This window comes from Anser brachyrhynchus (genome assembly GCF_964034855.1).
Source record: "Anser brachyrhynchus genome assembly, chromosome: 2".
NCBI lineage: Eukaryota > Metazoa > Chordata > Aves > Anseriformes > Anatidae > Anser > Anser brachyrhynchus.
This window is the reverse complement of record NC_137695.1, coordinates 88,082,280-88,102,273: the sequence shown is the minus strand read 5'-3', so window position 1 is coordinate 88,102,273 and position 19,994 is coordinate 88,082,280. Positions and strand designations below refer to the sequence as shown.

The 19,994-nt window shown below is 39.5% G+C and overlaps 1 protein-coding gene across 1 annotated transcript in view; it reads left to right on the top strand.

Annotated features, from left to right (window-relative positions):
• The window catches only part of FIGNL1 (fidgetin like 1), a 78,731-nt gene that overhangs the window by 10,471 nt on the left and 48,266 nt on the right, over positions 1-19,994 (top strand). The window contains exons 2-4 of the mRNA XM_080582365.1: positions 12,071-12,307; positions 17,763-17,876; positions 18,511-18,630. Coding sequence (XP_080438491.1) covers positions 12,107-12,307; positions 17,763-17,876; positions 18,511-18,630 — 435 coding nt within the window. The 5' untranslated portion in view covers positions 12,071-12,106. The remainder of the gene's footprint in view (positions 1-12,070; positions 12,308-17,762; positions 17,877-18,510; positions 18,631-19,994) is intronic.

Below are 19,994 nucleotides of genomic sequence, written 5' to 3'. Positions count from 1 at the left end.
CCAGCTGGAGCTGGAGCCAAACGTGGAAACACAGAAAAACAAGCTGGAAGAGAACAGCTCTTCCTAGCAAAATATTTTATGGAAGCTGCTCCTGAGGACTTATCCATAATCGCACAACATATGGCAAAGGCTTGCATCTGTACTGGAAAACAAGAACTTGAACTCTCTCTGAGCACAAAGGTAATGAGTGACTAGGACTATCCTTCTTGTTTAACTGCCTGTCTCCTCCAGTCACATGTAAATCCTGTCTAAATGAGTGCCTTTCTCTCCTAATGATAATGTGGGAGCAGTGATTATCTGAGGTGTGGAAGTTAGCAGTATTGTAAAGAGAACAGATGGCAGGCAGTTCTGGCTGGGGATATGGCTAGCTGCGCCGTGGTGAAGCTACCTGGAGCAGCTTCAGCTGTTCTCTTTCCTGGCTGTCTGTTTTGCCTCCTCGCTGGAGATGATTGCCCTTCCTACAGAGTTGGCAAGACGGAGTGTGTGAACACTTGGTGGCTCTGGTGGAAAGCCTTACGTCTTAGTTGAAATGCGTTTTCCTAGGCAAAAATCACACATCGCACTCAAGCAGTTGAGACGTGTACATAGATCACTGCCAGTGCTGAGATGGAGACAATAACCCACCACAGACAGCAGTGAACGTTACCTTACTCATTGCCGTGACTGTGAGCGTGTCCGTGACCAGAGAGACCCCTGGCTGTGTGGAAGATTCAGTTCCCACTCAGTTCTCCAGAGCCCTGAGGCTGTTACACATAAAGTATTTTGTCTTTCTTGGAGAAAGTTTAAGTCCATGCACTTGGTAACTTTTATTCTTGTGTGCTTATTAAGAATAAATTCCCCAGAAAGTTGGCATTGGCCTTCTCTAGGAAGGTGGTCATGTTAGCACAGGGCTGAAGGGGAGTCAAAGACGCCTTTGCAACAAAGCTGTAGGGGAAGAAGGGCAAGAAACACCAGTCTGATCTCTTGCCATAGTACTTGCCATAATCTCAGACAACTGGGCATCAATGTGGTCTTTACAAGGCGACTCCAATGTTGTTCTCATCCCCTAAAGAATGACTTGAGGCGTATGTTGGTGGCAAATGCACTTCCAAGCTTATTGCAAGCAGCATGCGGTAGTGCTTTGTCCTCATGACAATGCATTAATCACAGCCTGTGACAAAAACCCTTCTAGACCAAGCGTTGTGTGATCTTTGATATCTTGGTAAACAGCGATCAAAACAAACCACCTGCATAAGAACAAGCACTGCATTGTTTTCCTTCTGTATCTCAAGCCATCTTTTTCCTCACGCCTCATCTGGGTCCGCCTTTTCACCCACACAGCGGACTATTCAATTCATAAACCTGTTGCTATAATATGCCTTTCTGACAAGAGGTCTTATTTGCGCATTTAAGCCCTTTCAGCAGTTCATCCTTCAGCCGTAGCTTCTGTGAAGCTTACAGCGGTCAGCACTTTAGGGAATTTCTTTCTGTGGGCAGTGTGTGGCTGGATGAGTGCTCCAGCAGTGCCTACATCTCTAGGTTAAGCACATCTCAGCTTACAGCACAAGCTATTCCTATCTGTGTATTGGAAGAAGATGCATACCGTGATGGCAGCCTGCTCTCACTGTGACTCTTCACAGCCTGTCAGCTTTTCTATTGACACTTTTTCAGTTCATCACAATCTCTCTCTTTCTTTAGGCTTGCTTCCATAACACTAAAATGCTTAGGCTGCCTTGAACCAGCAAGTGTAAGTTAACTCCTCCGAAGCTATGTTTGAGTCTGCATCCACGTTCACTTCGTTAGCAGTTCCTTTCTATCCATCTTTGGTTTACCTTCACACAGACAGCAATATGGAACTGAACAGGGACAACAAGTCACATAAAATATTCATGAAATAAAAGACACTTTCCCAGTTTGTCAGCCCTGTCTGAGAGTCATCTCCTGGCTAATCTGTTGCAAAGTCTACTTATGTTCTGCAGGAGATTTAGTTTTTATCCTCATACGATGCAAGTAATCCATCTATTTGTGTCTGAAGGCTTTATTTAATTCTTACTCTCTTCCAAAGGAAATACACCCTCTGTTTTTTTTTTTCCAGAAAATTTAGTTGCACATTTCTGCTAAAATATTCATTTCTTGTCTCATCTTTGTGGCTCATGCAAATTTGGACCTTGTTTATGGAATATATAAGGATGTATGGTACATCTGAGTGATTCTTAAGTCTTCTTTCTTTCCTTTTCCTTTTTGTAGGTAATTTTCTCTTCCATTACCAGTATTATTGAATTCATGGAAGAGTATATTGAGGAAAAAAAACACAGATACAAACAGGGTTCTGCTACTATTTCCTTCTGAAGAAGCAACAGCCAGGGAAGCATGAAGAAAGTCATGCAGGCTCCAAAGGTCATCCTCAAACTACAGATGGGGAGTAAATCAAGTACTAAGCAATAAGCCAGTGTTTTTTCTTATGTGTGGACAACAGTGAATGTTCTTTTGACAACAAATGGTGAAAACAAGGACAAACTGTGTGGTAGCATAATTCCTTATTAGTTGCTTCAAGTTTTTTTCCTCAGTGTCTAAAATATTGATAGAATCTGGGTCAGTTTAAAGCTGTTCACTTTATAGCTAAGGTTTGTTCAAACAACATAAGGTTTGGTGATCTACAGCACAAACACATTGTGTCCAAATTTAGTCACACCAGGAGGCAGCATGAGAAATGCTGTTCTTCACAGGTGAGGGAAAAATAAAGTTGGGAGTAACTTATGTAATCGTAACTGGACTGAAGGGTTGGGAAAACTGCCTTTTAATTTCTAAGGTGCGTTATATAGCAATGGAAGAGATGAGGAATACTGGGAAGTGGATGCAAGCTGTTTAACTGCCACTGCTTTGATCCATGTCTGGTTCTCACAAACTGGCACAGGGGACTGCAGAGTGACTGATAACACATTGTCTGTATCATTCTCCAGTGCTGAGCTGGAGCCTCCTATTCAAACATGTTATCTCTCCCAGCTCGTTTGCAAACCACAGAGTTGAGCAAAGATGTAAAAACGGGAATGAATTGGTACCATCGTTGCATGGGCGAGCATTATTTATCATTGACAGGGTGACATACTTCCATGTGCAAAAACATTGATGCCTGTCTCCTGTTAGCTCTTTTGAGTGGTATGCTCCGTTGGTTGCTTACCAACAAGTCCTGACCTTTGAACTTTTCAGGATCATCTGTTATTTCTCACACACTGGTATCTTGAATTATGAAACAATTTTGCAATAAAGGTAAGCTCTTCTATTCATTCTGTTTCTGCAATAAGAGAAGTTCTCTGTGAGGGAGCCAGTATACTCAAGGATCTGGAATAAATTTGCCAGGCCATAGCCATTGCCTCCTGTACTAGACTTGTGTGGCAAGGTTTTGGTAGCAGGGGTCTGCAGGGTGGCCTCTGTGAGTGGAGCCCAGCAGCTGCCCCATGTCAGATCAGAGCCAGCTCCAGCCGGCTCCAAAAGGGACCTGCTGCTGGCCAGAGCCGAGACAGGGAGCCACATTGGGTGGGCCTCTGGGAGAGCAGATTTAGGAAAGAGGAAAAATAAAGCAACTGCTGTGCAGTTCAGTGCAGCAGGAGGGCAGGAGGTGCTCCAGGCAGGCAGCAGCAGTTCCCCTGCGGCCTGTGGAGAGGCCCCTGGTGGAGCAGGCTGTCCCCCTGCAGCCCACGGGTCCCACACGGAGCAGATCTCCACGCTGCAGCCCGTGGAGGAGCCCCCGGTGGAGCAGGTGGAGGTGGCCTGGAGGAGGCTGCGGCCCATGGAGAGCCCCCGCAGGAGCAGGCCCCGGGCCGGAGCTGCAGCCCGTGGAGAGGAGCCCATGCAGGAGCAGGGGGTCTGGGGGGAGCTGCCGCCCGTGGGGGACCCGTGCTGGAGCAGTTTGCTCCTGGGGGATGGACCCCGTGGTACGGAGCCATGTGGGAGCAGTTCTTGAAGAGCTGCTGCCTGTGGGCAGCCCATGCCGGATCAGTTCGGGAAGGACGGCATCCCGTGGGAGGGACCCCACGTGGAGCAGGGGCAGGGAGTGACTGTGAAGGAGCGGCAGAGACGAAGTCCCCCATTCCCGTTCCCCTGCGCTGCTCGGGAGGAGGAGGTAGAAGAGGGTGGATGGGGGGAAGGTGTTTTAGTTTGCTTTTAGTTTCTCACTGTTCTAGTCCACCAGTGTTAGGCAATAAATTACATTAACCTCCCTACGCTGAGTCTGTTTTCCCCATGATGATAACTGGTCCTACTTGTCCTTATTTCAACCCTTGAGTCTTTTTTCATCGTATTTTCTACCGTGTTCTTTTGAAGACAGGGAGTGAGAGACGGGGAGTGAGAGAGCGGTGTGTTACAGCTGAGCCGTCTATCAGTGTGAAATGATCTTGCTTTTGTCCACAACATGAAGATTCTGTTAAGCAATGATTTGTGTATTACCAACAGTTGGTAAGGATAATTATGAAAAGTAATATTAGCCAGAAGAACTACATTTACATTAGCCAGAAGAACTACATAGAATTCCAGAAGGAAATGGGATATACCTTTTAGATGGGTGTTCATTTCCCTTTATACCCTTGCCCACTGTTCCTTCCACATTTCATTTTCTTCTTCTTTTTCAGGGATGAAATAAATATAATTTTAATAGGAAGTGTAAGTATTCCCTGGTCACAGCAACTTTTAAGGCAACTTACAGGTACAGCAGAAAGGTACAAACACATCAGGTTACTTTGAGGTGTTATTTCGACATTATGATTAAAACAGCATCTTCATACTCAAGTCTTAATTATAATTTCACTTTTTAAAATTTCCTTTGAAATGTATTTACTTTTTGCAAGCCATTATGGATCAAACATCAAAGACAGATTGAGTTATCTTTATGTTTACTAGAGATACCTTCAGATTCTGCATGTCTTAAACCCTTACAACATATTTAGGATTTTCAGCTTTTTCATCTGAATGGAACAAATAACAGGAAAAATTGCTAAAGCACTTTTATTCTTGTGGGGCCCAGTTTGTCCAAGCTCTAACCCTGCTCAGTCAGAAGCTGGTCTGCAGTGGAAAACACTGAGCCAGCTGCAACTGACACTGGGATTTCGCAGTGTTTGCAAGGTTATGGGCTGACCATTACACCAGGCACAACCCCAGAACTGAAAATGCAAGTCCAGTCACAGAACAACGTCAGGCACAATGAGCACCAAAGTGAAGATTTCACTTCAAGCCTATCCCCAGATTTCCGCTTGCATTTTTATTTTGAATAGGCTCTTTCAGAATTGTTAGCAGAGTTATAATTGGGTTTATATCAGTATAACAGCAAACACGGCTATCACAGTTTTAAAAGATATGACAGAAGAGGAAGTTTTCCTCCTTCACAAAAAGGTTGGCTGCAATACTCCGGTGTGCTGAAGACCAGGGTGAGAGCAGTGGCTGTCCCGGATCTCCTGCCACCACTACCTGGCTATAAGCTGTTTAGGGCTAGGAAATGCTGATACTATTTTTCCAAACAAACTTGAACTAAATAGAAAATGACAGGCAGTCACCTGGTTTCTAAGAGAGTGAATTCCCAATAAAGCTTTCCTTTGAGAACAGAAAAAAAAAATAAAAATGAAAATTTCCTGTTGCTTTTAAGTGCACATTTGACGAAAGAGGGAAACTGAAAGAAGTTTGATACAGCATAATTGAAGATTATTGTTAGACTGTTAATCCAATATGTATACCAGTTCAGAGCTTGCGGAGAGCTGAGTGGTATTTCAACCTCATTTGTGCCTTCTCCCTGAAAATAAGATTTCACAGGAGCGGTTCAACGCACTGCTCTTACAGCGACAGCCACAGCAGAAATGCCAGAGTGTGTGAGGCAGAGCAGGAGTGTGTGGTCAGGCACTCTTGGAAAGAAACGTACGTGACTTCACTTGGCAGTTAACGTAGGTAATGGCCGCTTCTCAGTTACATCAGTCTGCCTTTTGGGTGGCTTTTCTCTCTAAATATATTTTGGAGGAGGTGTGGGAGGAGGGGGAGATGCTGCTGCTGAATGTTAAATGCAAAGCACTTGGCTGTGATAGGCTGAGGGGACGGGGATCCTCTGCCTATATATACTGGCAGCTGCATCCTCTGCGCTTTATAGCTGTCACACAGGAGCAAAGACAGACAGGGAGAAAGAGAGGAGAAGGAAGGACCTTACCAACTCGCTGTAAGTAATATTCTTTGTCCTTAAAGCCTTTTGGTTGTTCGATTCAACTTGGTATGTTTGGATTAGTGCAACAATTGGTTACTTGGAGTTGGAGCTCAGCTAATAAACAGCCAGCCTGTGTTACTTTAGGGATAATCTGGGATGCTCAAAAAAGCATTTCCTTTTAATCTAAGTTTGCACAATGCAGTGTGTGCTTCTCATTTTTGTGTTTACTTGTTTTTACATTATTTATGTCAGCTATAACCATTTATGTATGTTTCTGCGGAATGCCATGCACTCAAAAGTTTATACCTTACCTTTCCAAGTGCACCAGTTTTGAATAACCATGCAGACCCTGAGAAATTCTCTGTGAAATAGTCTGAATAATAACATTTTCAAGATAAATTCAACACATGACTGATTAGGGTGAGGTTTTCATCAGAAATAGCCCTTTCCCACTACCATAACAAAAACTCAGAAGGGAAAATTAGTAAGTGGCAGACTCTGTGCAAGTGACAGCAATGAATAAAACCAGCACATACTAGTTGGAAAATGAAATTATTAAATGAAATGTAGGGCCTGTAACATATATACCTAACTCTTGCCTTGTGCAAAAGTAGAAGTACAGAGTAGATCTAGTTTCTTTCTACTCACACTGAAATGAAATTCATCCTGAAGTCCTTATTTAAGCAATACTCCAATTGTCAGTAGTAGAAATTCAGTTTAATAGTCGCAACATCTGCAAAAACCTTCAGCTTCTTGGGTTCAATAGCAGAAAGTCCTCCAGCAATGTCACTGTAGCATCCCAGACCTTTAAATTACACTATTTTCTGCAACAAACAGTTGGCAGAATAGAAAGTGCACTTGTCTCATTTACTGGAAAGATATATAGTTATTGCTTTTTTTGAGCCAGTGCAGCCATCAGTTTAAGGAGTTATTGGTGGCTGTGTGTTCTTCCTTTCTGTATTTAATAATAAGAGCTGCTCGAACATTTTATTGATGTTAGTTTTTTTTATTATTATTATTTCGCTTTGATCAATTTGAGAACAGGTGCTCATAAAATTACATCAAATATACCTCCTTCCTCATTTACTATTTTTTTCTTTTCTCTTTTTTCTTCCTTCTTTTTCCTTTTCTTTTTCTCTCATGCTTCTCTTCTGTTTTATTTTTTCTTTTATTTTTTTTAATTTTTTTCCCATTAGAAATTTCCTGGTAGTATTTAGCTATCTTTTACATTTTATACTTAGTTAATACACACACACAAAAAATAATCTAAATTATAGATAACACTGTTAACAGAAATAATAAATAATCAAAATATTCTCTACATGGTATTATATCTACAAGTGTATTTGATACTCTTATGTGTAAAGTGCTCATTTGTATGGTTCAGTTTCGGATAAAGTAGAAAATGTTTTGTGAATGAACATGACACTAAATATACAATCTAAAGGTGAAAAACAGTTTTTGGTCACTTCACTAAAATAAAATATTACCATGTTCTAATGTCAGTGCACTCAGGTAGAAAGATTAGTTTAAACAAGGCATCAAAAGCTATGTCATCTTTAGATCATGTTGTATACTTGTCCTGTGACAAGTCCCAGCAAAATTAAAGATCAAAGAGCTTATATATAAATAAAGCTAAAGATAAACTCGTATCATTTAAGGTGAATATGGTTCTTGCTCTCACCTGCAGTTAATAGCAAAACTCAATCTTCACCAGTAAAGTAGGACTTGATCCAAAGAAGTGTGCGGTGTTGACAATATCAGTGGACGTTTGTTGGGAACAAAATTCATAATACATGACTCAGACATAATATATGTTTGATAAACTTACATTTTATCAACCCAAGTGAGGCTTTTAATGAATTTGCATAGACCGTGCTTTCAAAGTATCAGGGGTTGATAATTAGGCTGGGTGCCTCCTGAAAAGCTGTGCTCACCTCAGTTGGAGTTCAGCTGGCAGATGTTGAATATGCTGAAATTAATCCTGGGAGGTGGGGGATCCCTGGGGCATGGAGCCTTTACCAGTCTTTATGGCCTTGGTAAAAGCAGACCACTATCAAGAGCTTCAGAGAGAGGATTGGTTTCTTTGAAGTTTCCATTTAGTTTCAGAAACTCAGCCTGCATTATTTTGCAGTTGAAGTCCCTTTGACTTAAGTGGATCTTTCCAAGTACACTCAGATTGTAACGCTCAGCCCTTCAGAAAATATGGGTACTCTCAAGCAGTTCAGACCATAAGGGCTGAGTTGTCTGAAGTATTTTGCTCCCTAGAAAATCCCATTCCAAATTTCTAAAACATCCTGCCTACCAGGAACTTCTGCGCTCATTGTGTTGTTGCATTATACACATTGCACATGCACATGAGAGGCTGAAGTGAGAAGTCTTCTGTACTGGTAGAAAGGTGAAGCAATTTGCATTTTTACAGTACTAAACTGGTCAGCATTTCAATTGTCAGATATTCAGTCTACTGGATGTGGCTTCCGTAGCAAATAATGCTATTAGGCAGAGGGAGTGAGATCTGTAAGGAACAATTGAGGAGGAGAGTAAAAATAGGGATGAGAGTGTAAGTGGTCTTTTAGATGACCGCTGTGTTCCTGCAAGTACTGTGCATTCACAGTTCCCTGTGAGATATGTGTATTACAGTAGTTAAGGCATTTTCAGGCAAGGACTTTTAGGAAAGAAGATGCACAGATACATAGATACGGACAGATGTTCATTTCAACTTCTCGGTATTGTGTTTGGGGAAAAGAAGAATTAAGTACTTTGCTTCCAGTTGAAGTAGATTGATGTATTTCAGTAGCTAGAAGTGAATTGAAAGTTTATTAGAGGTTAACTAGATGTTCGCTAGTATCAATTTATAAGGCTGCAGTAACTCATGGCAGATTTGGGGTGGATGCTTCATCCTCCCATTTTTTGTGCCTAAGCTTCCTGGATCGATTACCTATCCTATGCAAAACCGTAGGTTTCCTCTATAATTTAGTTCTTTTTCCTGAATTTTGAGAATGCTGTTGCAACACTGTGTTATGAGATCCAAAACAATGTTAGGATGAGTCATTGGACCTCCCATTCATGGAAAGAATGATAGCAAACAATGAATAAGAACTCAGTGATTATATAAATATGTAGCTGGCAACCAGAATTGACAAATTTCAGTTCAGTGGTGATAGCCCCAATCATGAAATGTGTACCTGATGTTTAGATCCAAGTTTTATTTGCTTAACCTGATATCCAGAAAAAACTTTGTGCAAACTGCTAATAATAAAAATGGCAATAAATTATATCAATGTAGTATATAGAAGAAAGATGATGCAAATACTACTTGGAATAGAAAGAAATTTCAGATCCAAAAAAATCTAGGTAGTAAAGAAATAGTCACAAGCTGTATAACATAGTATCCATGTTGTAGTAATGTGATAAAGTACATTTATTTTTATCTGTGTGTCTGAGTTGTTTTGAGCTTATACGTGATGCTACTTAATTTATGCCATTCAATTTATACTTTGGGAAAAGACTAAGCGAGCACAGAAACTTCTGTGTTAATGATCTGTCTTTGAGTGATATCAAGTAAAGCTGGAGAGCCAACAAAAGTATGGTGAAGCTCTTATCTGTCCTGACATGGTACTGACAGTTCATTGGGCACACTGACATTGGATGAAATGTTCAGCTGAACAGATTCGTGTTTAAAAGTCCGGTTGAATAGCATTAAGTGAGCATCAATAGTGCTAGAAGACCAAATCCCCAAGTTCTGACTCAGTTCACTCTTGGGCAACTCCCCTTAATTTGGCACTCACAGGCTAAATTCTTATTTTTAACAGCATTCATCTCTGACTCCAGAGGGGGAAAAAACAACCAAAACCACCACCAAACAAACAGATTACCATTGCAAAGTTCTTTGGAGTACACTATAGCAATGAACTGATGAATGAAGTAACGTAAAAAAAAATAATGACAGCATTATTTAAGGGTTAAGGTAGAGATGCCTTAAGAAAGAAGGAAAGCTGTGCAATATTAGATTTCGTCTGTCGAAAATACCTAACCCAAAGAACTGTGCCTTTGGGTGTAATTAGTTTGCTGCCACAGAAAAGCATATTGATTACCCCAGTCAATGCTGATTTATGTAGAAAGTTTATTAAAATTTTCAACTGTGATTAAAGATATGTTAAATGAAAATGCACTCAGGATTTGGGATATTGAAGAAATAGAATCATCGTAAAGGAGGAGAAACAAAACTGCTTGCTTAAACAGTCTTTCAAAGGGGAGATGACACACAAACCTGCCCATCGGGATCCTTGAAGGACCGTAACGACAATTGGTAATGCGTTTCCAGCAATTTAGTAGCAAGATCTGAGAAAGGTCCTAATTCCCCTTTCAGAAATGTACAGAGAGAGAGCCAAATAAACACTTACATGGTGGTTAAGGAGAGTAATACAATGCTAACACAATAGCGGCAAGAACAGCTATTCCCTGGGGGGCTGGAAGTCTCTCCTGTGCAGATCCCCACTTTCCTAAGTGGTTCGTGACCTACAGCAGCACCCTGCCTTCCTAAATAACAGCAGCAGCTGCTCCACAGAAATCCCAGATCCTCTATTTGTGGCAGCAGAGATGTCTCTAGGATGGTGTTTATCAATGATGTCTTTCTTTTGTAATGTGACAGTGCTAATTCAAGTACAATAAAGCCCAGAAGGGTCTCTTTTCTCAAAGTGATGCCCTCAATTATAAATTCTCAGCAGAAATAACCGATATGTAAGAAATTGTCTCTTAATTACATAATATTCATATTACGCTTAATATAGTTATTTCCTTACAAAGTGAAGATCTGAAGGTATGTGAACTAAGCGTAATAATTATTTATGCCAGCAGCGAGTATCCTTGTTTCTTTCACCAATTTTCTTTCTGGATCCCAAGGAACAGGATTATTCACTCACTCTGAGCGTATAAAGATGCTTGGGAGCTTTTTAGGAACTGTGGTCTCAACTTTGTATTGGTTGAGCACAATAGTTGGTGGGGCCAGGACAGCGGGAGCAGGCACCCTGGCAATATAAGTTTATGTCTGCACAGCACTTTGCTGGCAAACTCCAGCTCAATCACCCTAGCCATACATCTCCTTGGGAGTGCTCACCCCGTTCTGCCTGGTGCAAAGCGTACCTGGTGCTGCTGCCCAACGTCTGGGAAATAGGGACAGCCCCAGGCAGAGCTTCTTCCTTCTGCAAAATACAGTACAGATCAACTCTAACTGAATTCTGATTCAACTCTAAGTGAATTCTGATTGAACCTCAACATGAAGTAAGGTTTTGTTGTAAATGGCATAGCATGTGCATTTACAGTGAAAGAGTAAAGAAGCTAAATCTTGAAGCAAGACAAGAGGCAAGAAGTAGATACGATGACAGGGCAGCACAGTGGATCACTGTGATAACTGTAGTTGTTATAGTTTGTGATTATAGATTACAATAGAAACATGTAGCATGCTATTTCCTTAAAACTCTTCTTTATAAGGCAAGAGGGAGCTGATCATTATGTGTGAACAGTGCCACGTTCTTGTGTCGCCCAGCAGCAGAAGGGATTAAATCTGTGATTGATGAATCTTCGTCAGTGTGCCTCTACTGCTCTTCTGAGATAAAGATAAGGCCTACCTGTGTTAATCTAATCTACTTCATGATGTAGACGTCAAAGCCGTAGCAGCCTGGTTTACTTCTGTGCAATATCCAGCTAAAGCTGGAGTGCAACAGAAATGCACTCCAGAATGAATGGAAAACAGAATGCAACATTGCGTGGGTATTGGAGTAATATGCAGAAATTAAAAATAAAAGCATATGGTCTAGTTTTTCCAAAAGGCCATGAGAGTCATCCTATAAATTACCTGAATAACAGTTCTGAAACTAGTGATATTTTCTTTCAAAAGTGACTTTTCTTTCTTTTTAGGTTTTCTTTTCTGATAAGTCCTAAACTCTGATACCCATGGATGCTGCAGAGTTCCGCAAGAGAGGGAAGGAGATGGTGGACTATGTTGCAGATTACCTGGAGAAGATAGATAAAAGACAGGTCTTCCCAGATGTGGAGCCAGGATATCTGAGGCCCCTCATTCCGGACTGTGCACCCCAGGATCCTGAGAGCTTTGAGGATGTCTTTAAAGACATTGAGAAGATCATTATGCCAGGGGTAAGGAAAATGTTTCTGTAATGCAATATTCATTACTGCATCTAGGTATTCAAAGACTTTCAGGAAAGTGTGGGTGAAGGCTGTGCAGACTTCATGAACAGAAACACCCACATTGATTAGCTTTTAAAAGGGAGGTGTCTGATGTATGTCCATAGTTAAATGTGTTCCAACGCTTTACACAACTAATGTTTTCTGTTCTTGCTAGAAATAATCAAATGATTCTTTTGCCTGATGTAAGGCTTGCTTTTGGAAATAATCCCTTTTCCTCTCTTGAATCAGTTAAGGCAGAGCTTCCCAACTTTCAATTTCATGTGATATATTTACTACTTGCAAAGCACATTAAATATTTTATAAAATGGGATTTTTATTTGTCTGCTGTTCATAAAGTGTTCCTTCAAGCTGATCCTTAAATGTTAAAATTGTCTTATGAGACTTCTTTTTATTAGAGTTGACTAGAAAGGATTCTCCCCAGTACTTTTTATGTTGACTTATTCTCCTAAATGTTGACTTCTTCTAGTACACTTTAAGGCAGATGGCCACTACCTAAATATTAGTCTTTGGATAGATCAGTGTTGAACAGACAGTGCAAAACAAAGCGTCTGGCATTTGCTCAGTTCTGAATTTTTCTTCTTGTTTTACCACTGACGATATACCTTTTTTATTTTAAATATATGCTTGTCTCCTAAGGACTCTAAGTAGCTTGAAGATGGCTGGACGATTAATAGATGCTAATAAAGAATCCCTCCTTTGGATCCCTGCAATAACCATTTTGGATTGCTTCTCTGGATGTAGATAGCTGATACGATTGCTATGTGACTAAACATGGAATCATTGCTCTGCAAATGTGTTTAGTCAGTGTACTGTAATACCAATTCCCTTTCATTGACCAATGTAAATATTTGATATTTGATATGTTTTTATCTTGTTTCTCTTGGAGCCAACCCTGCTGTCCTTTCACAGGCAAAAGCTCCACTAAAGTCAATGGAAATCACTCCACTCTTCCCAAAGATTTGTGGAGGAAATCTTAAATCCAACAGAATTAAATCAGTGCAGATTTGATAAGAGAATTATGGCCAACATATGTAAATACTTTGCTGCTCATGGATATGATTGTTGTTATAACATTTTAAAGACAGTTTATACCAAATGTTCATGCTAAATGATAATAAAGTAGTTAGATCCTGAAATATGTTTAGTTTTGAAAGCCTTTTTTTCTTTTTCACTAGAGGAAAATACTAACCATTCTCTTCTCTGTGAAGTAGAACAGAAAACACTTTGCTTCGAACCTATCACAATAACTTGAGAACATTCAATAAAATAATACCAAATTAAAAAATAAGAGATGAATCATTTGAGAATAGAAAGTGAGGCATTGAATTCCAATTATGTCATCAACATGTCATGTTCCCTCTTACCTAAATTCTTTTTTGCAAATAAATAGCAAATAAATTGACTTAGTACAAGTAATACATTCTGAAGAAAAAAAAAAATGTTCTATCCAAAACTTTACTCTGGTATGAAATGTTGGTATTTGTGACACCATGAGCATGAGTACATAAATCCTAGTTCAGTAACTATGATTCTGCCTGTGTTTATATTAAGTATCGAAGTCTCACATGAGCACAGAATCACAGAGTCATAGGGTAGCTGAGGATGGGAGATCATTTAGTCCCCGCCCTCGTCCAATGCAGGGTCAGTTAGAGAGCACCATGACCAGTTAAGTGTTGAATATCTCCAGGGATGAAGCCTTCACAACCACTCTGTTGTCCTGTTCCAAAGTTTCACCACCCTCACAGTAAAAAAATAAAATAAATTATGTTTAAGTGGAATTTTCTGTATTTCAATTTGTACCCATTTCCTTTTGTCTTGTCACTGGATACCACTGAGAAGAATGTGGCTTCATCTTTTTTACCCTCCCATGATGCATTTATACACTTTGACAAGATCCCTACTGAGCTTTCTCCAAGCTGAACAATCACAGCTCTCTCAGCTTCTTGTCATATGAGTGATGCTCCAGTCCATGAATCATCTTCATGTCCCTTCACTGGACTCAATTCAGTATGTTCATGTCTTTCTTGTATTGGAGACCCCAGCACCAGACAAAAACTGCCGATGTGGCCTCACCAGTGCTGAGTAGAGAGGAAGGATCACCTCTCTCGACCCTCTGGCAACAGCTTTCCTAACGTGGCCCAGGGTGCTGTTAGCCTGTTTTGGCTGTATATAATAACTGGCTATACATAATAACCTTAGCAGGGTTTCTGGCGGTTTCTGTCTGCCCTTCTGCATATACTGCTGCACAAACTGCTGCATCTGGTGGCTGCCTCCGTTAGCTGTGTCCACAGAAGCCAAAGTGTGAAAATGATGGAACTGTAAAAACATACAGAGGCAGGGAGTATAAGAAGAATGTAGGATAGGAAGAACTGTTAACATTTGTTTTAGACACCTTTAAAACTATTTGTAATTGATTTTAGGGGCTTCTGAAATGGGCTGTAGGGACAGTCTATCCCCATTATATTTTCCCTTCATCTTCTTCCCATGCTTTTCCTGACAAGATTAACAACTGTAAGTACACCTAGTGTTTTTAGCTGTAGTGCTCTTCTAATGTTTTATTCAGGAATGTCATATTTCCAGTTTATAAATGAGGAATGGGGCATCTTCAGAGAGAATAAGTAATATGACAGAGGTTGTAAAATCTCACATTGCTCATAAGCTATCAGTCCCACAAGTGATTCTTGTTTCTTCTTGACACCTCTGCTGTGTTCAGATATTTGCTACTGTTTGATGGCTGAAAAGGTGAACATGGTATTCCATCAGATGACCAAAGATCAATCGTGAAAAGCAATAACGATGTGTCCATTGCTGTCTTTACCCAAAAGGAGAATAAGCATTCTTGAGAGGTGAAATTCTTTGTGAAGACTTCTTGTGAAATTGGATGTAGACCCTGAAAGAGCAGTCCACTAAATGGTAATGAACATAAAGGTGCTAAGTTTCTTATATTAACACACGGACTGAGGAAACAACTGCTGGACTCTGATCTCCACAGCAGGAAGCCAAGGTAGAAGGGATCTGGATACAAAGATATCAGTGAGAGCACATTTCTCTCTGAGACTAGCTTTTTTTCTCTGCAAATAGATCTCCTTCTTTTTTAGAGACAAAAATGGTCAAGTTTAGTTTTGACTGCAAGTGGTACCAAAGACACTAATTTGCCCCCCTCTGGATCCATTAATCTATGAACTTTCAGTTGAAGCATCTACCCCTCCTATGTGGTAAGGGAACTATCTTGTTCAGACTAAGCAAGCCACGGAAAAAAAGCATCCTTAGATGAGATCTGGGAAATAAAATGTGTTCAAGAAGCATTACAGTGGTAATTCTGAGCCCAAGACACTTATGTATCAGTGTTTATCAGCAGAGGGATGAACAAACAAGCATCAATTATGTCACACTATTTGCAATATTTGATTCTGTCTCTTCCAACATGGCAAAAGAAATGAATTTTACAGCTGATTCACATGAAGGGGGGAGGAGAGGCAGAAGGAGAGAAAGAACCACAGCTGCACTGGCTCTAGGGCTTTTGACTTTTTCACTTTATGTGAGTGGTACAACTGGAATCTGCTGTGTTTCATCAAACAAATGGCTCCCAGCAAGTAGGCAGTTTAACTTGATTAACCCAAGATGAATGTTACAAGTCTTACAGATCACAGAGGATTATAGCTGGGGAGATGAACAGTGGCAGCCCTGGCTTGTTATGGATGTCAGTGAAAGTCTGTGCATGTGGGTCCTATCAGGAGCTGCTGTATATTGGGTATTTTTAATCTGGTTATTGTTTTGCTGTTAATAACCAAGTCCCACACCATTTTTTTTTTCTGATTTGTGAAAGGTGACTGCCACAAGTCCCCTAAACCTTTGTTACAGCAAAGATCCTGGCTGTATATAAGACAGATAGTCAAAAATATTCAGATTGGCTTGTCTTTGGATACATGATTTGAGAAGGTTTGGATGAGTGAAATCAAATATATAGCATGTATGTTGCTAATTTAAATAACGGAAAATGGTAGTGGGTAGGAGCTGGTTTCATGTGAAAGGGTAGAGACATCTGAAAAATTATGTATGCTATACCGCAGTAGAGAAAGTGATATCTGTTTCATTATCTATATAAAAATTAATTATATATATATATATATAAATGAATTACATATATATACATAAATATTTCATTGTATATATGTATATATATATAAGGGGTATTTCAGCCCACAGAACAGTGCAGTGCAGTTATCCCTGAGTTAGCTCCAGAAACCTTATCACAGAGTAGGAGAGAGGGGAGTGTGAAAGGTAAAATTTGTCTGAGGTGGGAATGCAGAAGGAAACCATCAAGGTCAAGCAAGCTCTTAACTATCCTCCAGCTGTAACAGAAGAACTCCAGTATCAAAAAAAAAAAATATTAAAAAAAAAAAAAAAAACAGTGAAAAATGAGGCTAGCTTCAATAACTCAGCAGTCTCTGGATTTCTAGCCAAGGAAAAGCTTTCATACATTCTACTGAATTCTTGCTTATAATCCGCCTAGTCCTCTAGAAGCAAATCGTCTTAAATTTGCCTTTTATCTTGAATATGAAAGCTGTTTTCATCAAACATATTGTATCATGCTATTTCCACTGAGCGTTACAGTGTGGCAGTGCATTTCCTGTTTTCAAATTTTATTAGACTGGAGTTGTGGAGCACTATCAAGTATCTCACAAATTCTTAAAAATTGCTTAGATGTTACATGAAGTAATTCTTAATATGGCTGTTGCAAAGCAATTCACTAGATTTTGTGCAGTTATTGTGGTGTTCTTACATTAATATGTACAAATTGGCATTGTACATAAATCATAATCTGTTATCGGAAGATGATAGTGTAATTTTCTGCAGAAAGTATTGGATACTGGAATGGATTCTTTCACTTTGGAAGGAGGGTCTATTTAGCTAGATTTGGTGCATGAATTTTATCAAATAACACCACAGCATGGGCAAGAGAGTTCTGTGGACCTCTGCTACACTAAAAACACCCTTGCTAAGTCTGTTGTGTCACAGAAATCGAAGAACAAAATACCCTGGAGGGTCCCTGAAAACAGAGGATTAAGAACATCACCCTGAACAGAAATTCACACTGCCACTGCCCATGCAGTCCTTATCTTCTAGGCAGACAAGTGGAGAGTTCTAATTTGGGGATTGTTGGGAGGTGGGGACAAGAACTAAGTTCAGTTGAATATTTTCTTTCTAATTTGAGTAAAAGGGAGATCAAAATAAAACAAAAAAAAGCTAAGCTTTTCTAAAAAATATGATACTGTGTTACAGCCAGCCTACATCAGTAGGGAACTGATGACTGGTCCCAGCCTCCAATCCTTTTTCTGATTTTGTAATAATTTGTTTCTCCTTCCTGCATTATTTAAAAACAACTATTTTTCCCTTATTACAGGTGACTCACTGGCACAGTCCATACTTCTTTGCCTATTTCCCTTCAGCCAGCTCCTTCCCAGCTCTTCTTGCAGACATGTTATGTGGTGGAATAGGATGCGTGGGCTTCTCTTGGGTAAGTTTATCAGGGTATTATGATTTTAAGCATTTCAGTAACATTCTTCAATGAAATCATTGATTAATAGCAGTGAAGTCACAGTACTAGTTTTATTGGTAAGTTTCCTTGACTAATTAAGTGTTTTCATTTAGATGCTCTGAATGGTTCCAGTAGTAAAAGGCTATTTTCCTCTTGTCCCTGAAAAATCAACAAACTAGTAGTAGCAGTACAAGTTTACTGGTAACTCATTAAATAGTATGACTCTGTTGCCTATCACCTGGTGGTGTTATTTAATGTGTCATCAGGATGAATGGTGAACTATGTTTAAAAAACCACAATCATATCAGATGGGCTCTTCTCAGAAAGGGTTGGTACTGGATGTGGGGAAAAAAAAAACAACAGTTAAGATGTAAATCCTAGTTTTGACATTTGACAGTCATGGTTCTATGTGAGGTCCAGTCTGACATTCCTAAATAAGTATTAGGAACACTATGCACAAAGTGGCCTTCAGGTCTCTAACTTTGTTGATGGAACTAGTCTCTTTCTCTGTAGTCTAAAGACAGAGGGAGAAAGAGAGAGACTTGTTCTGGTGGATTCTATTTCTCTTCGTGCCCTCATGAGGTTATTCCCTCTTTTCTGTTTTTCAATGCAGGCTGCAAGTCCAGCATGCACAGAGCTGGAGACTGTCATGCTGGATTGGCTAGGGAAGATGATTAATTTGCCTGAAGAATTTTTAGCTGGGAAAGATGGACAAGGTGGAGGAGTCATTCAGGTAATAGCGGACATGAAAAAAGAATACAGGTAAAATATGTGGTCCTTATGATTTTGTAAAACCTTCATACCAATGAAGGTTTTACACTAATAAAGGAAAGATTTTTTTTCTGCCACCTGGCTTCCTTTCAAGTTTTCCGAAAGACTGATCCACTGTGAGAATGATGATAGGTGAGTAGGAACATTCATGAAAGTAATGAACAAAACAAAGCTCTCAGATTCTCTTCTCCATGAAAAATTGTTAGTAGCTCAATTTAACAGCACAATATGTGCTTAAAATTCAAATAATGATGTTGAAAAATCACATAAGATTGAACTTTAATTTTTTGATAAGGTGAAGTGAACACTGGGAAGGTTAGTAGCAATGTGCAGTAAAAATGCTTGAAAATAATTATAATAAACAACAACAACAACAAAACCCTTCACAACTAGAAATATACCTGAGGATTATGCATAGACCACCATGAAAAGGAGTTACAAAGTCTTCCATGAAGATCATGTTAAACATATTTAAGTATTTGCTTCACTCAGGTTCCAAAACAGCCTTCCTTTCTTCTTCTTCTTCTTTTATTTTATTTTTTTTTTTTTAAGAAAAGTGTCAGAGATTAAGCAATGGAGAAGAATATAGCAGAGAATCTACTATACGTAGAAATAACATACTAAAAAAATCTATAAATCTTTTTCAAATAAGTTGACATGATTTTAAGAAGTTTTCCTTATATAATAAAGTGAAATATTGGAAAGTTAGAATAAAATGAAGATGCTTAAAATTTGAGCCTAAAGGGTTCTGTCATTAGATACTGCATTGTAGCCTGAAAATTATATTATCTTAAAAAAACAAAACAAAACCACTTTTGGAAAGATGACTGCTTAATGAAAGCCTACAATGTCTGAACAGACTATCTGTACGATAATGAATATATTGTCAATGGACAAACTTGCATGTATAGTAAAGCTAGTGTATTTGTCAGCCTTGGCTTGCTCCTCTAGTGCATGGTATTTCTACAAATGAACAGACTTTGGTCACTCTATTCATCTAATTAAAATAGATATTTTCTGTGGTAAGGGTTGAATTTTAAATAGTTTTTCTGTGCTCCTTTGATAATCTCTGAAGCCTTGTGATTGGAGATGAGGGCACAATCTGTTTTATCCCAAGATAGGCTTCTAAAATACATCTGAACTTCATGCTAAAAGTGGAGGCTTCTTTCTTTTATCTCAGCTGCAAATGCCTACAGCATATTTCAATAAATTCTGCCTAACACCTTTCCAGGCAAGTATGAGTTTAACTCGACTGCTCTAATTCTCCTAGGTGGACCTGCACCTACACCAGTGTGTCTGCAGAGTAACTCTTTACTCATCCTGCTT